Genomic DNA, 23,684 nt, shown 5'->3' with positions numbered 1-23,684 from the left:
CATAAGTATAAGTATAAGTAAAATTTTGTTTAAAAATTCTCAATATTTATTGTTTTATGATGGAATTTTTTCATGAATGAAGTCTTGTACAAAATGTATATCTTATTTGCCTTTGACAATCCATCTATAATCGATTGATTTAATATCAATTTAAATAAACACTTTTTAATTTTTGTACATACACGGGTATGGGCTATATTTCAAATGACTACCTTTAATTAGTTGCATTTAACCCGACCAAAAAAAAGTGTTGTGCAGTGTACTGTGCTAACCTGTAGCTGATAAGATACACGATAAACTCGGAACTGTGAAGAAAAAAAAATACTGTCCCGGACCTAATTACGATAATAGAAAAATGAACTTCTAATGAGTCCTAATGAGAGTTTGCCTAAGAAAGCTTAAGACCTTAGTAGGGGTGGTCTAAACTTGTTATGAAGTATATATTTTATAATAAGTATCGATTTGTTTTCAATATTGTAGGCACATTCATTTGCTCGATTGTCCTATTGCTCTTTACTACACAATTTATCGCGATATACTTAATTAAATTAGTTTTTTTTCACAAGAAATACGTTTTGGTAAATGTTTTTATTATATTCTATGTAAAGGTGGCGGTACAGTAGTTTGAAAAGACGGTAAATATTTAACCTAGATATTTTAACCTTGCGACAAAAAAACATTTGTTGCAAAATAAATCAAATTGTCGATTATAATGTTTTTTTTTTTATTCGTATCGAATATACGTAGTATCCTGTATCTTTGATTTTAAATAATAATTATTTATAATCAATGCTACTATACTTTAAAAATATTATATACGAATTTGGAAGTAGTTTTAACTATTTCAAAAATAAAATAGACCACGCAGTAGTTTTAGGACATACAATTTGTAGGGTGAAATATTTAGGGTGCTATTCTCATTTCTCGATTTCGAAAGAGAAGAGATGGACTTTTTAGAATTTGTTTGCGTTACAACATATCAAACCAGATTTTATTAAATTATCCATATTGTATAATACTATTTTGTTGGTTTACTTATGTGTAAGAATACTCGTCGCCTGTAAAACAGTTGTTTACAAAACAATTGAGTACCATTATGCCTCGACCCCACTGTGCTGTCTTTTTGTAGTTTAAAGTTTTGTACTTAATATAATCGCACATAGAAAAAGTCAAACCGAACGACTCCTAGCTGACTTCGTCCTTGAAGTAGTTCATGCTTTTACCGATGAAAAATAATTTAGTATAAAAAAATACTTACCTTTAGTGTTTATCTTTTAACTCGAAACTTTACCGTTATGGTTCAACAGTAATTTTTTTTTTTACGCACCTGTATATGAATTGTAGGTAGGTACAGTCGTTGCCAGATAAGTTTGCACAGCGGCAAGTGTATCCTAAACTAGTCTTTTTCGTCAACCGTCCTTTGGCTAGGACAAACATGGTTTAACCACAACGGTTCTTTATTATTGTTGTTGTTATTCTTCTTATTATTATTATAATTTATAAATTTTATAAAAATAAACCATCAACTATGCTTCGACAATGCATAATAGGCAAAAAAGAAAACATAAAATACAGAGAGCCCCTGGCTTTGCGTTTTCGTTTTTTTTTTTTTGTACGCATTATTAATTTTACATATGTTTTTTACTTTTGAAGACAAATTATGATAAACGCAGATCCAATATGACCTTGTGTCACCCGCACCTGATAAAAAACCAAAGCGACTGTAATGTAATATATACCTATGTGAGAATAAAGTTTAAAAAATGTACGATCGATTTAATGTTATATTTTTTTATATTTTTGTACAAAAATAGAGCCTGTAAGCGTTATGAATTATGATAGTTGAAGAAAACAATTAAATACCAAAACAGATCCTTTCTTATGTTTTTTAAGTCTATATATTATGTTAACAAATGTTAGCTTAACGTAGATTTTTAGTGACAAATTACCCGTACAATGTGCCACAATATGTGACACATATATTATAATATGTAACAATGCAATTTTTTTTAAGCGATACAAAATTTGATTGTCCATACGTTGAATGAATTATACGAATACGAAGAAAATGAGTATTTCCAACTAGGCTGTTAGAAACCAAATATATTTTGTCAACGACGGACAGTGCTTTTGATTGAAGGCTTTTATTTATGAGTACAATAACTTTATAAAAATTACAAAACGACAATAATGGATTTGATTAACAAAATAAGATACGGACGGTAACTTACGATTTTTTGTTTCTTATGGCTTTTATTTGAACATAATATTATATTATATTAATATATTTAAGACAAATTTACAGCCATTTCTGAATTCTGATTGGTCAAGGCACTGGAATTCGAAATCGGTTAGATTGTCATAGTTGGATTGTCTGAAACTCCTTTATTCAACGTATTGAAGCACCAGCAATACAAGTCTGGTCCAAGTCTGGTTTTCGCGCATTTGTATTCATTGGCTCGCCCCCGTAAACAAAGCCGCTGACAAGTGGCGTCGTCGCACTTGGCATGGCACGCGGCCGCCAGCGCCAGACAAACGATCAACACCGCGAACATCTTCATGTTATTTGAAGACTGAAGTTTAAACCGAATAGCGGCAGCGCAGAAATACAAAATTTAACGCAATGATCTCCTCGACGATGGATCACTTTTGTTCCATAATTTGTTTATTCTATGAGACATTTGTTCCAAAGACACTGTTATCAAAGATCATGGCTTGTTCCATTGTTCCAACCGCTTTTTTTCACGCTAAATAGTTATACCAACGGACGCTTTGTCCAAATTGTAGTTGTTCCAATCTACATTTGGTCCACGATAAATTTTTTTCACAAGAGTTTGTTCCATCAAACAAGAGGATAGTTGCTTTATTGGGAGATTAGAACGAGTACATAGATTTAAATGGAAATTTGGGTAAAGCGAATTTGTCAATTGGTCCAGCGTTGATATGTTTAATTCTTTGTGTAAGTTTTTATTTGTGACATGCCAAGGAACAGAGGTTATTAGACGCAAGCAGATCGACAGGAACGCCTGGATAGTTGAAATCAAATATAAAAATATTTTTACGTCCTACGTCAGTTTTCCCTAGTAACTATCGTAGTTAACAATATAATGACAAGTTTTTCATTGCCTGTTTATTATTCATTCACTAACACGTAGTAACCTAGACATTTACTTTAGTCAAAGTGTAATTTTTCCCTTTTTTGGGGGTTTTCATTTTTAAAAGAAAGTTTGACTACAGGTTTTTGAGAAATCGGTATGTGCTAGAGCCCCATATTAGATTACCTTTCAAACCCTAAAACTTTGATTGAAAAAGTGAAATATAGAAAACAATTTTTCCCTTTTGAAAAGACTTACTGTTAAGGGCTCAAGTTTTTTAGTAGTATACTAAACTACTCCTGCTTAATCTATGTTTAAAATTTCAAAATCTTAACTTAAGAGGAAACTTTGAGTGAATGGTTCGTGTAAAGATACACTGGCATGTTGGAAGTGTAAAAGTTGAATTTTTTTCCTGCTATAGTTTTTTTACTATGACCCTATGATAACAAGTGCTATATTTACTGTATAGGAAGTTTGAAAACAAACTTACGACTTCCGGCCAAGTAAATTAAGTATAGATTTTTTCATGAATGGTTTTATATGTCGACTGATTTTATTGTTGACAATGATGTATGATTAATATACATCGACCATTAACATTATAGTATTTAATTAGTTCCTATATTATATCACGTATTTTAAGGCTCATGTTGAAACATTTCTTTTTTTTTTTTACTTAGCGACCATTGACGCTGAGTTAACTAAGTGTATTTGTTAGGTTGAAATTACTAGAAATCTTTGCGCTATTATGATTGAAATATATGCCTATACACGTGGTCCTAATTATACATAATTTATCAAATTACTATGATTTAATAATATATAGGTACAATCAAAATTCGTGTCATTCGTTGTCCTACTTTTAAGTTACACTGATAAAGCTTAGGTATGGATATTTATTTTTTTTACACATGTTTATGATGTTTGTTAGACCTATCTTTAGGCTAATTTTCAGTTCTAAAGTCTTAAAATTGCGCCAAACAAAATTTCAAAAACGTTCAGCCTTTCTCCCGGTGGGTTGTCGAAATTTCGGGTTTTTTCCATGTGTAATTTTGTTGATAACATTTTTTATACAGAAAATGCTAAGGTTTGTAAATTATAATAAATCGAAAATCATACAATATCGGCACTTGTGCACACATGTAAGTGTTTTAGTACATTTTTTTCCATCGATAAATTTTCATAAATTCAAGCAGAAAAATACGTCGATCTAACGACAAAAACAATATATAAAATTGTCAATGTTCGAATTTCACATTTTTGTGCCCATCTTAGTGTTACTTATTACGTTGAAAATTCGAAGGACATACCGAATTGTCAAAATTTGAAAATGTTATCAAATCGGATATACTATTTACATACAATTTTTACGCATAGATATTTTTCAAACTACTGCCTTTAATAGTCCGTAAAACAAATAGTAACCTAATCTAAAGTTTGGCTACGACGGATATTCACAAGGGAAAAAGCCATTAAAATTGGGATTGGAACTTGAAAAACGCATAAAATTGTTAATATGGCATTGTCACCGATAGTATATTTTATATAGTAAAAATATAAATATGTATTGATAAAAGCACTTAAAGACAACAATGTACTTAAAATTAGCCTATAATTATTGCATACAATTAACACGAATAATGTCGCAACCTTGAAACAAACTACCACAACTCAAAAAATAAAGTTTTACAGGAAATATAACTTAAAGATTGAACCTGCTCCCAAATGATTAATTTTAACTTTTAAAGCTTTAATTTTAATACTTTGCAATTATGTTTGTTACCTTATGCTTATTTTATTTTCAAGCTACTTAGTTAAATCTCAGCCCTACACCCCAATTTGAGGTTATGGCTATTTAGCAATGGGTTTCTAACAGACCTAAGTGCCAAATTTGATTTTTGCGCAGTTTACCATTTCAAATCAAATATTTTATTAGCCGTAATGAGAAATGTGGCAATTTCGTTTTTCTTTTTAAATTAATTTATTGCCACAACACAAAATGTGCCAGTTTTTAATTATTTCACGGGTGTCATCCGGTTAAGAATTATTATATCAAATCGAAATGAGACAGTCTTGATTTATTATGCTTAAGTATAAAAAAACTGTAGCAGTATTATTAATTTTTCGCCGAAAAAACGAAGAAATTCAATACAGACACACATATATAATATACCACGTTAGTTTGGTTGAACATCATGGCTGGCCGGACATGAGGGAGGAAAGGCAAATGCCCCCTCTGCCTTTACCCGAATGACGTGACGGTATTATGTTAGTTATCATTAGATTTAAGTTGCAATTAAATATAATAATGTAGCTAGCGAGGATGTACAAGAGGAACGATAAACATACATTTGAAAATTTCAAGAAAATGGAACCGCTAATGGATTTTTGGAAGCAGTTTTCTATGTTTTCCAACAATTTAGAATTTTTTACTTGTTCTCTTTCTTTTTTTTTGTTCACCTATTAAATTACGATAAAGACGATTTTAATGTGATTTACTGTTACATAAAAAATGTACAAACATTTTACAATTTGTCGGTTAAATATATTTTGACCCAAGACGTATGTATAGTTTTTTTTTTGTGTTACGTCAGCCATCGCAGCTGTATTGCAAACAAAAAAAGAGTCTTTCTTCAAAAGTATAGTTTAATAACAACTGTCAACTATTGCCACCGATTGTTTATAAAAATTTCACTGTTTTCCAAGATAATTATAGTTATTCTAAGTAATTAGTATCGAAATATAATCAAAATATCAACTGTTAGGTATCGCTTTAAAATATCGACAAAATATTTTTTGTTTAAAAAGTTAATCGAGTTTATATTTTACCATTTAAGAATTAAAAATCGACCTTCAAGAAACTTTTTAGACCCTTAGGAAAAGTACTATGCCTTTTCAGTCGTTATTTGTCCATATTCATTTTCTTTGACTACTTTTTGGGCATCGAATATTGTTCTCAGTTTAAATAGTAATTTAAATAAATACGTTACTATATAAATTTCTAAAAGTTGATAGGGTTATGGAAAATAATAAAAAAAAGGTTAATGTTTAGTAGTTTTACAATATTGTAAAATATGATAAAAAAATACTATATAAAAATACTACTAATATCTAAAAAAGAAATACTAGAAATTTGCGATTATTCTAAGGAAAAATAAGCGACCTATTTTTAATGTATCATCCTGTATATTTATATATATATTTATGACCAATAAGTCATTAATGATAAGACAATGACGTAGGTGTATAAATTATTTTAATTGTTAGAGAGTGAGGGTTTTGTATAATTTCGCACATTGGCACGTGAGTTTCAAAAGTAAACAAAGATTTAAAAATGTAATTTTCTATGGAAGTAATATTTATCGAATTCTCTCCTAAACGTTAACTCAAAAACACAATTTTTTTACTTCAGAAAAACACTTGGGTGATTTGGTGTGCGTTTCCATTTCCACTGTTTACATAAATGAAAATATAGGAATCGTTTTTTACACGTTTAAAAGACGATAAAAAATTTGAGGTCTTAAGAAATACATGGCCAACCCGACTTATTGACGATTTATTTACTTAAATATAAACTTATTTAGCTAAAACATAAAACAAAACCGATGATGTGCGTCATACAAAATATATTTTGTTTTAATTCCATAAAAATGTTAAAACAATACGACCACTACAAGGGATATATAGAACAGTTATTAAGTATTAGTTTATTTTTATTCCATCAAACGGCAGTGTCCAATTAAGAAAATAATATTATTGTATTATTTTTCATATTTTAATGGCGACTAAATTTTTTTTTTTATGCAATTTAGTAATTTTGGCGTTCTTCTTAAAATATAGTCGAATTGATTCCAAATTTGTGTGGAATTTAAACCGTTTCCAATAAAAAATATAAATTTTTTTTCTTTATTTCACTTTTCGAAACAAAATTTTAGACATTTAGGTCGGGATAATTAGACCGAAGGTATATTGTTATCTAGAGTGGAACTATAACATATAACATTTTTTAATAAAAATCTGTGATCAAACTTTTTCGTTATTAAGGAAAATCCCAAAATAATGGAGAAATTACACTTTGACCGTAGTCAATTTCCATGACTACTCACACATTTGCTATATTGTGAGTGAGTAAACAGGCAATGGAAATATTTTATTATATTTTTAACAACGATATGTGGGTTCCTATAGAAATACATTTATATAGACAGATGATCAACCCTTAAACTAAAAATTAGTTTTTAAGCAAATAATTGCCATTAGGTATAATTTATTTCTGGATATTTGTATTTTTATATGTGAACCTCTCTTACTTACTCACATACTACTACTACTTACTACTACTCACTTACTAATATATGATATTTTCTTACTATGCTTAGTTTCGACTGTACCGGTTTGAACCGATAGTCCATTGAAGTGTTTATTTAAAAATTATTTTATCACTTTCAGTTATAATAATTTCTGATACTTGTGACCTCCCTTCCCCACTATTCTTCAAACTAACTCTATTGGCTTTGATTTTTTGAAACATTTTAACGAGTGGAACGATTATTTTCTAACTTGTACAGATTTCTTTAACCAGAGGCCCAAATTTGGGTTACCAAACGTTTCCATAATGTGTAAGGTTTTATTTTATGCTCTGAATTTTCGTCGTATGAAATGCGAAGTGTATTATAAAAACGATAAATAACACACAGTTAGTAATATTTTTTTTTTTTTGTCTTACTTACCTTAAATTCTTATCAGTATGAAAACACCGATGTACTCAAATAATACACATCAAAAAGGTCCCATGGTTATAGATGTGAACATATTTTTCTAACTATTAAATGCGTTAGTATATAAAAGACCTTAAAGTTTTATTATAAAAAACACAATCGATATAGACATAAATGTGTTGTATACCTTTAGGCAGAATTACAGAAATGAGAACATTTTTAATACGTATATAATACACAAAATTATTATTTATGTAATAATAAAAAAACTATAAATTATTATGAAAACATTGATTATTTTTTCTGTATTGTATTTTATTTTTATCCATATTCCTACAATTGGTCTTATGGCACCTAAAAATGTCTACATCCGGTCATGAATAATGTTACTATATTATTTTTATATTCACATTAAAAAACCTTTTAAAAAATCTTAAATGGCTTTATCAATACTTTTCTAAAGTGGTGATTCTAATTTCTTGTACTCAACATTTGTATTAAATATGAGTCTGACAAATTTTGTTTTCACACAGAATACGTAACTAAGTATACAATTATTAAATTTGTCAAAAAGACATTTTTGAAAAATCGGTGACCTTAATCGTTTTTGAAATGACCGATTCAATTTAATACTTTCTAACTTTGCTGGCCTACACTGTGCTTGGTTTGGATTGTACTGGCTTGAAAATACTAACTACCGACTTGCATCCAAGCGTTTTTTCGTAAGTGATTTTATCACTTTCAGATTTAAAAATTCCTGTAAACCTGTGACCTCCCCGTTCCCACTAAGCCCCGACCCCACTGGTCTGTACTGGTCTGTACTATTAATTATATTGAAATACACGATTTAAGTCTCAAATTATCAACTAAAGCGCAAACAATTTTTATCCTAAATAACTTTTTAAAAAAGAACAGGGGTTAAAACAAAATGTTAATACAATGTACTTAAAACGAATGAGTTTTTTTTTTTTTTTAGCTGTAGCACACACATTTTTGATATCTTATTCCTACTATGTATAAAACATGTTTGAACATTATATAAAATTTCAAATTTTAAAATCAAATTTGGAAAGGATTAAAATTGAAAATTGAAAAAAGTACCCTGACCGATCATAAGTAAAGTTCATGGCGAATTTAAATCTGTTTTTAGATTGCTTATCGGATCACTGAATCGGTCTGTGCAATGGAATAAAAATGATGTGTTTTGACTAAGAAAACCGACCGCATGCAATCCCCTTAAGTAAACAATATACAGTGTACACTCAAGAAATTTCTCTCTTGAGTGTAATTTAAATACCGATCGTCACATCGTTTTGTGTGTAAGGATATTATTTTAACGCCCTACATCAGATTTCTCTTTAAATTATAAAAATCTTACACATTTTTTGTTTTTGCTATATTACATTATCAAGAAATATTAAATGTTTATATTTTTTTTATATTTGTAGAGCTTTTTCAACTTTTTAATTCTCAATTTAAAAATTAAATTAAATTAATATACATGTAACCATTTAAATTTCAAAAGTTGATAACGCTTTAGAAAATACTAAAAATAATAAAAGATTGATTATTGGCTAATATTATAATATAACATAAACAAGAAAAACTACAAAATACCAACTATTTTAAGAGTAAACTATTGTAGGGAAATAAAATAATCACCCGGTATTGTATTTTTATAAAATAGGATAGGTATAGGCAAACAATGACCGTATTTGATTTTTGGTTTCTCTACATATAAACAAATGTTGACTAATGACTATAGATACTATAAATGTCTTTTAACTAAGAAATCTACGGTAACCTGTATGGAATCTTCTTTTAAGCTTTAAAAAAATAACATACTAAGAAACGGATGACAAAAATAAACATTGTACAATTATTGTACTAATGCAGATCTGATTTTCTCTAAATTCAATGTGGGTTGTTAATATGAGAACTAAGGATGGTTAGCAACTCTCTCCCCTCCAATAAGTTTAATATTTGGCTAAAATAATTTGATGTTGTTTGATTTCGTTGAATTATTGTCTGTTTGGCCCCTTGGAATATTACCGGACTAGCAACAGAACATACACAAACGCGATAACTATTATTGTTATCAAAGATAATATATTAATATTTAATGCTAGCTTCACGCACGTTAAAAATGATTGCATAATGCAAAATATTGATAATTTGTACTTTGTAAATTTAATTTTTGTTAATGTTGTGAACATTAGTTTTACACTTTAAATTTGAATCATCTAACAGTAAAAAATATATTTTAGCTATGCGATCATGGATAAACACTTAGTGGATTTTGACTGGAAATTAAAGGTAATTGGATTTTCAAACGTATGTCTTATGTGTAATAATTAGTTAATTCTTCTTCGAGTTTATTATGCAAATTTTATTTCGACGGTCATTAATACTTTCGCAATCAATCGTCCGTTCGTTGAGCTCTTCAACTGTAAACTCATTATTCAATTTTAAGTCTCGAGCGGTTCCAAGAGTTATGAAGCTGGAAAATACACAATATGGATTCATCTTTTCACCCGAACTTACGCAGCTGTTACAAGTTTTCGAAAAATACAAGTATGAAATCAGATTGTGCGGAGGAGCTGTACGTGACATATTACTAGGACAAACACCGACCGATTTGGATTTTGCAACTATTGCTACACCCAATGAAATGGTGGAAATGTTGGAGAAAGAAAACATACGACTTGTCAACAAAGGCGGATTAAAACACGGTACAGTAACGTCTCATATCAATGGCCTAAGCTTTGAGGTAACGACACTGAGGATAGATGTAGTAACAGACGGACGACACGCTGACGTCGAATTTACCAAGGACTGGGCTTTGGACGCCGAACGTAGAGACCTAACTGTAAATTCAATGTTTTTGGGAATGGACGGCACTCTATATGATTACTTCAACGGATATGAAGACCTAAAGAAACGACATATTAAATTTGTCGGAGACGCTAATAAACGAATATCTGAAGATTATTTAAGAATCTTGCGCTACTTTAGGTTTTACGGTCGGTTAGCCAACGCTCCTAATGATCACGATAATGATATTCTTGAGGCTATACGTGAAAAGGGGAAGGGCTTGGAACAAATATCGGGAGAACGTATTTGGTCAGAACTCAGTAAGATATTAGAAGGAAATTTTGGACCAGAACTTATGATGGTGATCTTGAATTTAGATCTTGGACCATTTATTGGACTTCCTAATCGTGTTGATATTGACGAATTTAACAAGATCACCAGTAGAGCTAAAGGCCTTAAATTGCATCCAATCACAATGTTAACTGCTCTTTTAAAAGAACCTCAAGACATGATAACGCTTAATAACAGATTGAAATTTCGCGTGTTCGATAGGGAGTTGGGATTGTTTTTAATAGAAAGTAGAAATGACAATTGGAACCCAGAATCTGTTAAAAAGTACAAAATAAAAATGATACAAAATGCAAGCAAGCAAAATGTAATAAAAGAATACATCGAGCAATTGCTAAAATATTGTAATGAAAGAACAATATTGGACGAGTTTGAGAAATGGACACCTCCAAAATTTCCCGTGTCTGGGAAAATGGTCAAAAATAAAGAAATTAATGGGCGAGCAGTAGGACATATTATGAACAAACTCGTTGAGTATTGGGCAGACGATGATTTTAAGACTGATGTCAACGAGTTGTTAAATTTAATACCTAAAGCTAGAATAGAATCGTTGGAAGACATGACGAAAAAAAAGAAATAGATAAACTTAAGAACTAACTCGTTATTGTTGACTTTATGTATTATATAGTATTAAATAATAGTAATAAATTAATTCTAAATATAACACGATACAGTAATAATTATGATAATTTAAAATTATTCATTTAGTTATTTTAACTTGGGTATTTAATTTTAATTTATGTACAAAGAGCGAGTTCATACTCGTATACTCTTGATGTAACAAACAATAATTTGTTAGGTGTATATTATACCAAATTTGTATAATATTAATAATTTGTAATATTCAACTTATTGCAAAAAATCCAATAAATATTGTTTTGATGTTTTTCATCAAATCGATGAGAAATAACATGACCGATTTATATTGGTAATAGTCAATTACGAAGTATTTTGGTATTCACTGAGCCACAGTAGTAATTTAACGATAATCAATATTTATAAATGTTAAACAATCAACAGGAAGGTAGTTTTATTTGTACTAATACCATCATATTTTTAGACTTTTTAATAAACACCCAATTTTGCATGTGGTTTATAACTGCAAATTGTATTGTCCTAATTAAATGTTGAAATTCTTTTATATAGGTCTCTATAGTTTCTAGAATATATTATATAATATTACCTATAGAATTTTAATTTTTAGTGAATACTAAGGGAGAACCCTTTTTATCATTTGAACTAAAATCTAGATAATTCTTTTTAATAATTAAGTTTACAAAAATAAAAACTGAAGTTTTATTTCAAAACAAAAATAAATTCTATTATGACCTACAATACACTAAGAAAGAAAATTATTTAATATAATTTTAGGCAAACCTGAGCATTATTTATAAATAAATATTTATTTGAGCGAATATAAAAAAAAAAAAATAATATCTAAAATAAAAAATATGGTTTAAATAAAATCGAATAAATGTGTATTTAAAATACCTGGTATTTTTAAAGGGTCAAATAAAAATGTTTTTTAATCAAATAGTTTATAATAGTGTAATATAATAATTAAGTCAACATTCAGTTCAGTATAAGCCAAATTGATAGGGTTCAAATTTTTTCTTTTTTGTTAGTATAAAATATTAAACACCGTAGTTGTTCATTAAAAAAAAATTGTGTAACTTAATACAGTGTAACCTTTTTGAAAACAAATAATTTATAATTTATAGAAAATATTGCAATGATAATCAAATTGCTTAATACATGTTAATATTAAACAAAATTCCAACAACAATAACTATATATAATATATATAATTGGATTTGCAATCTTAGTTAGTTTTTATTATTTAAATCAATTTACTCAAGTTTTTTTTTTAGTATATTATGGGTAGCAGTTCATTAAGTACACTAGAAGAACCTTTACTGCAAGTAGTACTACATTTGAAGGATGGTCCAATGGCTAACAATGTACTAAACCCGAAAATATCAGAAAATATTTTCTTAGAATTCTCTCAAGATGAACTATTGTCACTTGTAGAAAAACTTAAACAATATGTATAATAAATTATAATTAATAAATAAATGGTATGTTAATAATTTAACAATGTTTTTAATATTTTGATAACAAAAGTAATACAGTTGTTTTGATGTGGGTCATATGAATTCAAAACCTTCATACTTATGATTAGCTACTTTCATTTCTGGTAATATAATTGTCCCGTCAATATTGAAGGCCGTTATATAAGTAGCAGTTTTAGAACCGAGCTCTTCCGATTTAATAGCTACAATTATTCTATCATGGGTTCCGGGTAAAAACTTGAAACTGGAAAATCCGTGGGTTGGAACTCTTTCGCCAACAGTGACTACCTATAATAATTAATTGATGTTTTATTTGAAAATTAAAAATTTTGGTTTAAACGTCTTAGAAATGTTTACTTTAATAACACTAAAATTATCATTTGCTGACAGTAAAAAATTTGTGGCCATATGCTCATCAGTCTCCTCATTATATTGGTGTGCAGAACTCCGTCTCGGTAGAAAAAACCATCTCTTATGCACTTCGCTCCATACACATGACTCGTGTATCATGTACCCTGGATAGTATATATTCACTGCTTTTCTTAGTGCAACATAATTTTCAGTCCAGTTGACGTGAGTTACTTGTCCAAACTTATTGATAATTTTGATCCACATCGGGTTATTGTTGATGTAATCGCCTTTTGACGACGTCCATTCTTTGCCCATACTTCCAACGTATAAATCAGAGTTGTGTTCAGTTGCCCATTCACTTTTATAACCTGAGTAAGAAAAAAAAACATCACAAAATTATAAAACTGATACCTTCTTGGCTTCGCATTGAAGTTACAATATTAATTTTAACAAAATTAAAATCACTTTCGTGAATGCATATTGATGCAGACAAATAAAAATAATTTGAACTAGGATTGTTTTTTTTTAAAGTGCTGAATATTAGATGAAGTATGATGAATATTTGATAGGAGAAATAATTTTGTTACTTTTTCATCTATTGAACAAATTTCAACAATTTTTTTTTATTGAAAAGCTTGCATATCTTTCTATGGTAGCAAAAGACTCATTTATTCATTTTTTATTAGAAAATGATATGGTTATTAAGCTTTACAGTAAACAATATATATTTGTTTTAATTGGATAAAGATTATGGAAACTGCATTTTTAGCTTTATTTGAATGAAATGTTGCTGTTTTTATTCCCCTTTTTCAGGAATTCAGAAATGTCAATTAATTAATAATATTACCTTTAAAATGATTTCCGTTTCCATCCATGAGTATTATCCAAGGTAGAATTGAATCATCCTCGCCAATATTATAAACTATTCCAGTTCGATCATCGAATGTATATATTTTATTATTGAATGTTACTAGTTCAGAGAGTTCCATTCCTCGACCACCCATTGATATGGACGATTTTAAAAGGGTTGGTTCATCATTATCCCAATTTATATCAATTGTGCTGTTATTTGCATACCACGTAAGGTATCCTTTTTTATAAAAACTATGCCACATATTATTCTCGTTAGGGCTTTTGGAAGCTTTGTCCAGATCACTAATCATAGCTATACGATATTTTAAACCGACATTGTCTATAAATATAGGCGATGTTAATGGATACTTGGATTTAATTTCTTTTAACATAAAATGCTCGGCCGGACGGCTTAAACCATAACTGACGAGTTTAGGAGCTGAACGTCCAATATTGTAGAGCGTCGCCAGAAAAAGAATGCCGACCAGTAGGACAATAATAATGAAATGAGTTTGAAATCGAATAGTGGAATTTGAAATTCGACAGGCATGAGTTGTACTCAAAGATTGACGGAGTTCTTTCAACATGTTCGAGCGGTTCTTAGCGACGTTTACACCATTTTCTTCAATTTGTAACTAAAACACAAAAATGACAAAGATCATTTAATTTTCGCAACTTATACACTTGTAATCTCCTCTTACATAATGTTCTTCTGCGTTTGACATTATAATCCAATAAGTCAATAACTAGCATTGTCTACATGACTAGACGTGTATAAAATTAATATTAACAATGTTGTAAATTTACAAGGATTATAACAACAAATTATACTAGATAACATAATACATGTACTAAAAATAAAATAATGTAAACGAAATACGTATACTACTTTAAGATTGAATGGGTAAATATTAATTTCGTGGGCACTCGGCTTATCATTCGCGGTTATTATTTATTTAAATATATACATATATACATAATATAATTGTCTACAGCCTAGGATTCGTGTATAAAAAAAAAGTTTTTAATGTCTTCGAAAACATTTTTTTTTTTCTTATTTCATTGGCACGTATATACAATTTTAATAAATGTGTATAATGTTATCAGCAAATAGAAATGAAAAAATACACAAAATATTGCAATTTTTGATAACGTTCAGTGTACCCAATGCTATGCCACATTAATTCATTAGCTGAACGCTGAACTCTTTTTTTTTTTTTTATCAACATTGTTATCAGCTAATACAATCCTCTTGTCGTGTACGCTTGACATTTGAAGGCAGTGACTGACTGATGAATACAGCGTTAATAACCGAGTACTTGGTGTCCAAGTGTGTATAATACACGACAGTGAGTGTGTCTAACAAGTAATTTTCTATTCAAACACATAAGCCCATGTGCGTAAGCGATAAGTTAACTAAACAAAAATGTCCAACAATGACAATAACGGGAGTTCGTCCTCTGGTAAGTAACAAGTTGACGGTTTGGTTCGTTACGAGTTTTGGGTGGCTTGTATGACGCACAGGACGACACATGAAATTCGCGACTATTGTCGTTTTGATATCTCTATGTATTTAGGTGCTGCGAGGCCTTCGATCCCTCAGTTAGACATGCGACAAGATGCAGCCGTAGCAGGTAAAATCTAGTGCTACATTTCAATTCTTCTTACTCGATTTTTAATATTTTTGTTTTGTCCAAAAGAAAAACGAAGACAGTTAAAACTCGCCATACAAGGGTCGTCGGGTTCCTCGTTTGGATTCAGTTCGCCTATACCCAGCTTACAATCATTAAAGTAACGTAATCAATTCAAATTCTAAAACATAACTATAAATTTTATGTAAAGGAGGACTACGCCCATTTTATATTCATTACATTTTTGTTATGTTTTCAAATATTTATACGGTATCTGGTCAATTCAGTAGCGAGTAGAATTAACAAACTTATAACATTTTTTTAAATTTATATTTTGCATTCTATTTTACATTGTTAAAATATATGTAGAATGGACAATCAATATAAAATACAAAAAAGCTAGTACTATAAACTGTATAACTCTTAATGACAACACAAAGCAATGTGTTAAATGTAATTCTTATTATTTGTTAACTGTATTTGATGTATTGTGTATTGACAATAATATGCTTAAAAATGTATTTTTATTATTAGGGTGGATACGTTTAGAATTGATCATTTGTCTTTAATAATTTATTGCCATAGTTACTCATATATCGAAATTATCAATATAATGAAAATATTTTCAAATACCTGTTGTCTGTTGATTCATCAACACATAGCAACCTAAAAATAATCAACTACGGTCATTGTGTAATTTTTCCTTAATAAAAAAAAATTTGACTACAGTTTCAAGAAAATAGGATAGATTATAGCCCCGTTTTAGATCTACCTACGGTCTAATTTTCAGACCCTAAACCCTAAAATTACATCTAAAAAGGTGAAGTAAAGAAAAGTTTCTATCCCTTTTAGGCTAAAGGGTTTATGAAATTTTTTTTGTTTGTCAACGTTTTTCGGTAGTACTATATACAATTTTATAAATTTAGAACTAATTTAACTATTTTCTAAAAAGCAACAGCGGGCCGTAGTTGTAAGTTCAAAAATATGTAAACTTTTTGGTGTTTTAACGTTTTTGAAGGGAAAGGGGTGAACTTTTAAATGTTTGCCCCAGTGAAGTATCTTTCTGGTATGATTTCTTTTCCATAGAGTTGCTACACAAAGAAATCGGTTCAGCAGTTTAGAAGATATTGTTGATCCAGTCATAAAAAAAATAAAAATACATCATTGTAGAAACATACCTTTTCACCTCCGCATTGAAGCTAAAATATTAATATGAAAACAGTATTTCTAGTGTTTGATACTTCTTAATTATTCTTTGGTTTTTTTTTTTTTATTTGATCTGTACATTTTTCCTTATTAATACTATAAATCAATTTATATTGTTTTAATTAAAAATATTGCAAAATTATTAATATTATTTTGTGATACTATTCTAGAAATTAAACTTAATCTATTGCGTTTATATTGTTGTTATAGATGTGAAGAAGATAGTCGAACCGTGTGTAATGGCTCAACTTCGAAACAACCAAGCTTGCCTAGAGTACGACTGCCACATCCTGAACCAATCGCTGAAAAGTCTAGGTAAGCATCATGACTACAGCATTATTGAATTCATAATTTACAAATTAACCTTGAACATAAACACTTGTATTGACTATTTTTTGATCAAATTTAGAATTTAGCACATGTATCATTTGCAAAGTTATTAGTTTTTAAGCATTCGGTGGTTGTGACCATTAGAAGTTCAATAAAATTAATATTATTATAAATTCTCAAGTCATTATAGCCAATGTTTTAATTTTTTATGTACACAGATTCAGGTCCATTGAGCGTAGTAAGTTGCGGTAAGTTTTGTCATAAAATGATTGTTATGTGTGCGGGAATGGTAAATTATTAATCACATAACAATAGTATGAAACTAAAATATTTTATATGAATTTGATTGTGCATTTTACACAAGATTGACATAAATATTTCAAATTAAATTTGATTGATTTTTGAAGGGAAAAAAATTGTGTTTATGGACACAATGTTCTATGTTACGATTATATATTTGTACTAAATTTACTTTTTATAGGTCTTGACCTTTGTCGGTTAACAAGATTCAAAAATAAGATTTCATTTAAAATAAAACATCAAACTCATTTAACGTTTTTTTTTTTTTTTTACTTCATTTAAAATATAATTAATATATTAACCAAAAATGTAAAACTTGAACGTATTTGTGACTAATTAGTAATTACACAATTTAAATGGTAATGGAAAGGAGAATACATTATAAGAATTTGTGTCTAAATTACTCAAAAACTGTTCTGTCAAATCTTTTACCTCTCAAATATACTTATTATTTATAATATTTTGTATATTATACATTATCTAGAGTGATCATAATATTTGTATTGTCTTTTGAATTAGATATTGAATGAGTGAATTAATTTTAATCATAATCTCCTAATTTTTTTTTATATTTATTTTTTAATTTGATTTATTTTAGAGAAAGACTTAAAATATGCCAAACTATACAATCAACTGGAAAATTACAACTATCTGAAAATAAGGTAGTTTGGATTAATTATTATAATTAATAGCATCCCCATAAAAAAATTACTTATCCAACATTAACCACCTTTTTTATTTGTAAAATTCTTTATGTTGAAGGTGTATGATTTTACATCAGACGATCTACAAGATTTAGGCGAAATTGGACGAGGTGGTTTTGGCACTGTGAACAAAATGCTACATAGAAGTAGTGATACTGTTATGGCCGTTAAGGTAATTTAATTAAAATCAGAATATGATTAACAAAAAATTATATTTTTCCGTTTTTTAACAGAGGATTAGGTCTACTGTTGATGAAAATGAACAAAAACAACTATTAATGGATTTAGATGTTGTTATGAAGTCAAACGAATGTCCGTATATTGTACAATTTTATGGAGCTCTTTTTAAAGAAGTAATTGTTCTATAGACTTTATTTTAAAATAATATTTAATGTTTTATTCATTGTAGGGTGATTGCTGGATTTGTATGGAATTAATGGACACTTCTTTGGATAAATTTTACAAATATATTTATGAAAAACTCAATCAACAAATACCTGAAAATATATTGGGGAAAATAACTGTTGCGGTAAATTATTACAATAATAATAATTATAATGTAACAATTGTGTACCTAATAAAATGTATATTACTCATTTGACTTTCAGACCGTAAAAGCGTTAAATTATTTGAAAGAAAAATTAAAAATCATACATCGTGATGTCAAGCCTAGCAACATTTTATTGGATTCTCGAGGAAATATAAAATTATGCGATTTTGGCATTTCTGGACAGTTAGTAGATTCTATTGCTAAAACTAGAGATGCTGGGTGTCGTCCTTATATGGCTGTAAGATATATATATATATATTTATTTATTTATTTATTAATGTGATAATTAAATACTTAAAAATGTAAGTTACGTGTTGTTTATCTTATAGCCTGAAAGAATCGATCCAGTACGTGGTAGAGGCGGTTATGATGTTCGATCTGATGTTTGGTCGTTGGGTATCACTTTGGTAGAAGTAGCAACTGGTCGCTTTCCCTACCCAAGATGGAGTTCAGTTTTTGAACAACTTTGCCAAGTCGTACAAGGAGATCCACCACGATTACATTCTTCTTCTAATAATTTTTCTCCGCATTTTATCAATTTCGTTAATACATGGTAAAAAGTTTACTCAAAACCTAACGGCTAAAATGATGAAACATGGAACATGCTTTAGCCTGGTGGATCCTGAATAGTGATTATTTCTGATCTTTAATTTCCTTGAGATTTATGATGATGTTTACATAATGACGACTACTGATTATTATTTCGATGGCATCTTATATGTTATTATACGTTTAAAGTAGGCGCGCTACTTTAGTATCGCAATTTAGTGTCGTTTTCGGGCTGGGGAGCCAAGGCTAAAGCATGTTTCATGCTAATATAATTTTTACACAAAAGCCAAACAATTAAGTGCAAAATTAGAAATATTCAAATATGTACGCATGGTAACAGAGAGAGTTGAGCCGGCAAATCGTTTACCAATTAAATTAATAAAGAAAACAAATGATTTTTTTTATTATTCATGACAAATGCACCAATTTTGTTGTAATTTTATTGTAGAAATAAATACATTTTTTGGCTTCTAAGTACAAAATTATATGTTTAAAACATAATTTTACAATTTTGATTAACTTATTCTATTTTTAGTTTGATTAAAGAAGAAAACCAAAGGCCCAAGTATAACAAATTACTGGAACACCCATTTATTAAGCGTAGTGATGCAGAAAGCGTAGACGTCGCTTCTTACATCAGTGAAATTATGGCAGCAATGAAGAACGATGGAGCATTCATGTACACAATGAATGACCCCTAAAAACATTTTAATTAATTAAGTACATATTGTTTTAGTACTTTCAATCAGACAAAAATAATTTGTATATTTCCAACAATTTTGGATGATCATTTATTTTTTACCACAACCGAGCAACAGGCTTATCATGAAAGTCGTTACATCAATATCTGCTCATGACTTTTTCATGCCATAAAGTGTGACATATTTTTATCTTGTACAAATTAAATATTGCACTGACTTGTGCAATGATATGGTAGAACATATAATTTATAGATAGAGTAATATTGTCTCTTGAAGTATAAATGAAATTCCATTACAACGAGTTCTAAACTACAATTGTAATTAAAAAAACTAATATTCATTCAAAACAAAAATTAAATGTTTTTTTTAATTAGTTAAGACTTAACAATGGTCAATTCAACAGTTTAACTAAAAATCTAAAAGACATCTGTAGTTAAATATTGTTAAAAAAAATACTCCAGTGAGCACTATTCACAATGAAAGTATATCAAAATATTTTAAGAATACTAGTTTTTTTTTGTAGTTTTGCTTGTAGTGCTTATATAATATGCAATGAATCAATTTTTACTAAATAAGAGTTCACATAGTGCCTTATTAGACACAATTAAAAACAATTTTTTTTTTAACTCAAAAAGACCAAAATACAAAAAATTAAGTATGTATAAAATAGAATATTAGTTTTGTACTCACTTCTGTGATAATTGTTTCCACAAAAATTTGTTGTACATAATTTTTTAACCCATTTTGTTGTCATTTATCTAAGTTATTCTGGTAAAATAAAAATTCTGTAACTTAAAATAATAAGCTATAGTTAACCTATCAAATAAGTATTAATTTTATTATTATTATTATAACTATGTTCAGCCGCATAATTTATAACTATATTTTATGTAACCAAAAATTTTCCTTACACTAGGTAAAAAATAATGTCTGTTTATTATAGTAATTGAATACAAAATTTGATTTATTATTTTTTTTTTTTTTTACAAAATTGTCACTTTAACTTAGTTAAGTTACAAATTATAGTAGCACGATGTATGGAACATTTGTAGTATAAGTTATTACCAATTATTAGCGTTAAATAACTATTTATTTTATTAAGTTTATATTATTTATTTTGTAGATAGATGACATATTACAAAAAAAAGGGAATTAGATAAATAATAATTAACTGTAGCATTATTTTATTTCTCATTATGTCACAAAATGAAATTGATTTAGAAAAATATGATACAGTTAAAACCAATTAAGTCAGTATTTATTAATGTGTTTTAAATACATTCAACTGCCATTTTAATTAGAATACCGATTTTAGAAGAAAACAAATTGTACAATCTACAAAATGGGTTTTTGATACTTGCATTGTATCCAAACGCGATACATTTTCAATTGCTTACCCCTATTGACTTGCATTCGGCGGTCGACTATATTTTGAATTTCTTGAAATCCAGCACCGACGAAAATTTCTTGTACATCGTCTAAAGAAAATATAATATTTAGAAAAAAATCATGTACATTTTGAAAAACGGCAATCCACTACAATTTGATGACTTGTAAAACTGCTGATAATGAATAAAACAACAAATACAATTTACTTTGTGTAAAAAAATAGACTAATGTCCCGTCTCCTCTACTGTAATAGTTATCTGATATACATCTTCCTTCTTTAAATCTAAGTTGGGCCATGTCAAATCTTCCATAATCGCGAAATAAAATCATGCCTCCTGGTTTTAGGTATTCGTAAAACTTTTTTACTGTTTGCTTTAGTCTAAAATGTTTAAAATACAAATGCTACAGCTATTATTGTCGAAAAAAAAATAAAATCTCTATACTTGTCTGGTTGTATTGCTGACAGGACAAACACTAGTAAAATTATGTCCAGACTTTCCAATGCAAATGGCGGATTCCATTCGTCAGCAGTAATATCGCAAACAAACGCTGTACATTGATTTTCATTATATTCTGGGTTAGTTTTTAAAATGCTTATGGCGTTGGAGGAAAAATCACAGCAATAAACGTGAACACTGTTTTGCGCACTATGAGCTAATATGGGGAAAACTGAATTTCCAACACCACAACCCACTTCCAACAAACAGCTAGATTTCCTGTCGTACAATGAGGTTATTTCTGGAAACTCGGTGAAAAGCCAACATCTATTTTTGAAAAACCTAAAACGTAATAAGTAAGTTAAAAATAGTTATAATATGTGGAAAATGGTAAATAATAGTAGTGCCATAAAAATAAATAGATACATTATTAAGTTTTCTATTTGATCAACAATAAAACTACAGTTAGTTTATTTACTAGTTTTTTTTTAAACTTTCCATTCATAAGATTTCATACTTTTCTTGGTGTACTGAATAAAACTTATCCCAAAATTGATCAGCGTTGTTTTCTAAATCAGTAGCTTTTTCTTCGGACATCTTTGTACGTACATGTTCGCATACTTGTGTTAAAGCCTGTGATTCTTGCTCTTCATTCCATTCAACATTATCCCTAAAAAAAAATTGATCAAATAATTATGGTTAAAAAATATATATATTAGGTGTAATACCAAGCATTATGCTTAAAAACGTCTTCTTCGTTTTTTAAAAATCTATTTCCAAATTGTTTCCTTTTAAATTTCTCTGTGTCCGACATTATAAAATTAATAATAACCAAATGAATAAATATTTATTAATTGTTTTAATTAATGTAAATTTTAAAATAATAATATTTTGTTTTTTACGTTATCACTTATCAATTGATTTTGTTGATAAGAATTAGATAAGACCAAGCCGGCTGTTTGACGTCGTGCCGAGTGGCAACTAATAAATTTATGAAATTAGTAGTTGACTGTTAGGATTTCGACCGTCGACGTAATATTTACAAAACACAATATTTTTATTTTAAACGCTCGTAATTTCAACACCATGTACTTCTCTTAAAAATATATAAATAATAGGTAAAAACGTAGAACGTATTTTTAATTGGAATAGCTTATACGAATTCTTAATAAAATTTTAACAATTTTAGCCTTGATACCCAGGCATGGCGCCATAATGTAGTATTTCATAAATTAAATAAAGGTTATTTTTAGGCACAGAAAACAATATAATAAATAATTTATTACAGAATACCTAAAAATATTTTGTATAATTTATGAAGTAGTGTATAATGCTACTCCTTGTTGAAACTCTCTGCCAATAATATACGTTCGGTACTCGTACCGAGAAATCAACCAAAATAACACTTAACATTTAAATTTTCCAAAATTGTTTAACTTCATTTCAAATGTGTATGTGAATTTTATTTAATTCTTGAATTTTAATTACAAAGCACACCTAATTCAGTACAGTAAGGTACTATTTAATGGCATAAAATATAAACTATTCAAATTGCGTCGAAAACGCATAGTTTACAGAATTCATATAGCGTAATATGCTTTTATTATAAGCTACGAATTTTTGAATTTTGGTTATTA

The 23,684-nt window shown here is 28.6% G+C and overlaps 4 protein-coding genes and 1 long non-coding RNA gene across 6 annotated transcripts; 3 read left to right on the top strand and 2 right to left on the bottom strand.

The window, feature by feature from the left end:
* The first annotated feature begins 9,949 nt into the window (after nucleotides 1-9,949).
* Nucleotides 9,950-13,073, top strand: LOC126845781 (uncharacterized). Its single transcript, XR_007686825.1, has 2 exons — nucleotides 9,950-10,129; nucleotides 12,847-13,073. It is a non-coding gene; the product is annotated as an uncharacterized LOC126845781 (long non-coding RNA).
* LOC126845779 (CCA tRNA nucleotidyltransferase 1, mitochondrial) lies at nucleotides 10,136-11,898 on the top strand. Its single transcript, XM_050584673.1, has one exon. The coding sequence runs from the start codon at nucleotides 10,194-10,196 to the stop codon at nucleotides 11,553-11,555; it is 1,362 nt and encodes a 453-aa protein (XP_050440630.1). The 5' UTR covers nucleotides 10,136-10,193; the 3' UTR covers nucleotides 11,556-11,898.
* LOC126845780 (apyrase-like) lies at nucleotides 13,059-15,323 on the bottom strand. The gene is made up of 4 exons (XM_050584674.1): nucleotides 14,952-15,323; nucleotides 14,246-14,885; nucleotides 13,405-13,766; nucleotides 13,059-13,335 (listed from the first exon to the last, which is right to left on the bottom strand). Exons 1-4 carry the CDS (start codon nucleotides 14,973-14,975, stop codon nucleotides 13,123-13,125), a joined length of 1,239 nt encoding a protein of 412 aa, XP_050440631.1. The 5' UTR covers nucleotides 14,976-15,323; the 3' UTR covers nucleotides 13,059-13,122.
* Nucleotides 15,324-15,493: 170 nt separating this feature from the next.
* Nucleotides 15,494-21,046, top strand: LOC126845960 (dual specificity mitogen-activated protein kinase kinase 4-like). 2 transcript variants are annotated; one of them, XM_050585039.1, is made up of 12 exons: nucleotides 15,677-15,713; nucleotides 15,828-15,884; nucleotides 15,951-16,041; nucleotides 17,298-17,402; nucleotides 17,636-17,665; nucleotides 18,316-18,379; nucleotides 18,480-18,593; nucleotides 18,655-18,774; nucleotides 18,831-18,950; nucleotides 19,030-19,209; nucleotides 19,301-19,524; nucleotides 20,056-21,046. In XM_050585039.1, the coding sequence occupies exons 1-12, from the start codon at nucleotides 15,677-15,679 to the stop codon at nucleotides 20,219-20,221; spliced, it is 1,308 nt and encodes a 435-aa protein (XP_050440996.1). In that variant the 3' UTR covers nucleotides 20,222-21,046. The 2 variants fall into 2 exon arrangements, with proteins under 2 accessions (XP_050440995.1, XP_050440996.1); XM_050585038.1 differs by lacking the exon at nucleotides 17,636-17,665 and having other exon boundaries at nucleotides 15,494-15,713; nucleotides 20,056-21,015.
* A 411-nt stretch (nucleotides 21,047-21,457) lies between these two features.
* On the bottom strand, nucleotides 21,458-22,947 carry LOC126845961 (tRNA N(3)-methylcytidine methyltransferase METTL2A). The gene is made up of 5 exons (XM_050585040.1): nucleotides 22,776-22,947; nucleotides 22,565-22,717; nucleotides 22,054-22,389; nucleotides 21,817-21,989; nucleotides 21,458-21,699 (listed from the first exon to the last, which is right to left on the bottom strand). Exons 1-5 carry the CDS (start codon nucleotides 22,859-22,861, stop codon nucleotides 21,557-21,559), a joined length of 891 nt encoding a protein of 296 aa, XP_050440997.1. The 5' UTR covers nucleotides 22,862-22,947; the 3' UTR covers nucleotides 21,458-21,556.
* Between the last annotated feature and the right edge of the window lie 737 nt (nucleotides 22,948-23,684).

This window comes from Adelges cooleyi, unplaced genomic scaffold, assembly GCF_023614345.1.
Source record: "Adelges cooleyi isolate 19-005CV unplaced genomic scaffold, UGA_ACOO_1.1 ACOO_flye_CR_arks_rails_tigmint_CR_PRNA_8, whole genome shotgun sequence".
In the NCBI taxonomy this organism is placed as follows: Eukaryota; Metazoa; Arthropoda; class Insecta; order Hemiptera; family Adelgidae; genus Adelges; species Adelges cooleyi.
This window is presented reverse-complemented; position numbering and strand designations above follow the sequence as displayed.

Excerpts from the sequence above, each read along its gene's own strand:
- LOC126845780 (XM_050584674.1), bottom strand. The coding sequence starts at position 14,975 with ATGTCAAACGCAGAAGAACATTAT. Across the intron at positions 13,767-14,245 it reads AAACGGAAATCATTTTAAAG|GTTATAAAAGTGAATGGGCA; the intron begins GTAATATTATTA and ends TTTCTTACTCAG. Across the intron at positions 13,336-13,404 it reads ATAATTTTAGTGTTATTAAA|GTAGTCACTGTTGGCGAAAG; the intron begins GTAAACATTTCT and ends TAATTATTATAG.
- LOC126845779 (XM_050584673.1), top strand. The coding sequence starts at position 10,194 with ATGCAAATTTTATTTCGACGGTCATTAATACTTTCGCAATCAATCGTC.
- LOC126845960 (XM_050585039.1), top strand. The coding sequence starts at position 15,677 with ATGTCCAACAATGACAATAACGGGAGTTCGTCCTCTG. Across the intron at positions 15,885-15,950 it reads ACAAGATGCAGCCGTAGCAG|AAAAACGAAGACAGTTAAAA; the intron begins GTAAAATCTAGT and ends TTTGTCCAAAAG. Across the intron at positions 17,666-18,315 it reads ATTGAGCGTAGTAAGTTGCG|AGAAAGACTTAAAATATGCC; the intron begins GTAAGTTTTGTC and ends GATTTATTTTAG.
- LOC126845961 (XM_050585040.1), bottom strand. The coding sequence starts at position 22,861 with ATGTCGGACACAGAGAAATTTAAAAGGAAACAATTTGGAAATAGATTT. Across the intron at positions 22,718-22,775 it reads GTTTTTAAGCATAATGCTTG|GGATAATGTTGAATGGAATG; the intron begins GTATTACACCTA and ends ATTTTTTTTTAG. Across the intron at positions 21,990-22,053 it reads TCAGCAATACAACCAGACAA|ACTAAAGCAAACAGTAAAAA; the intron begins GTATAGAGATTT and ends TAAACATTTTAG.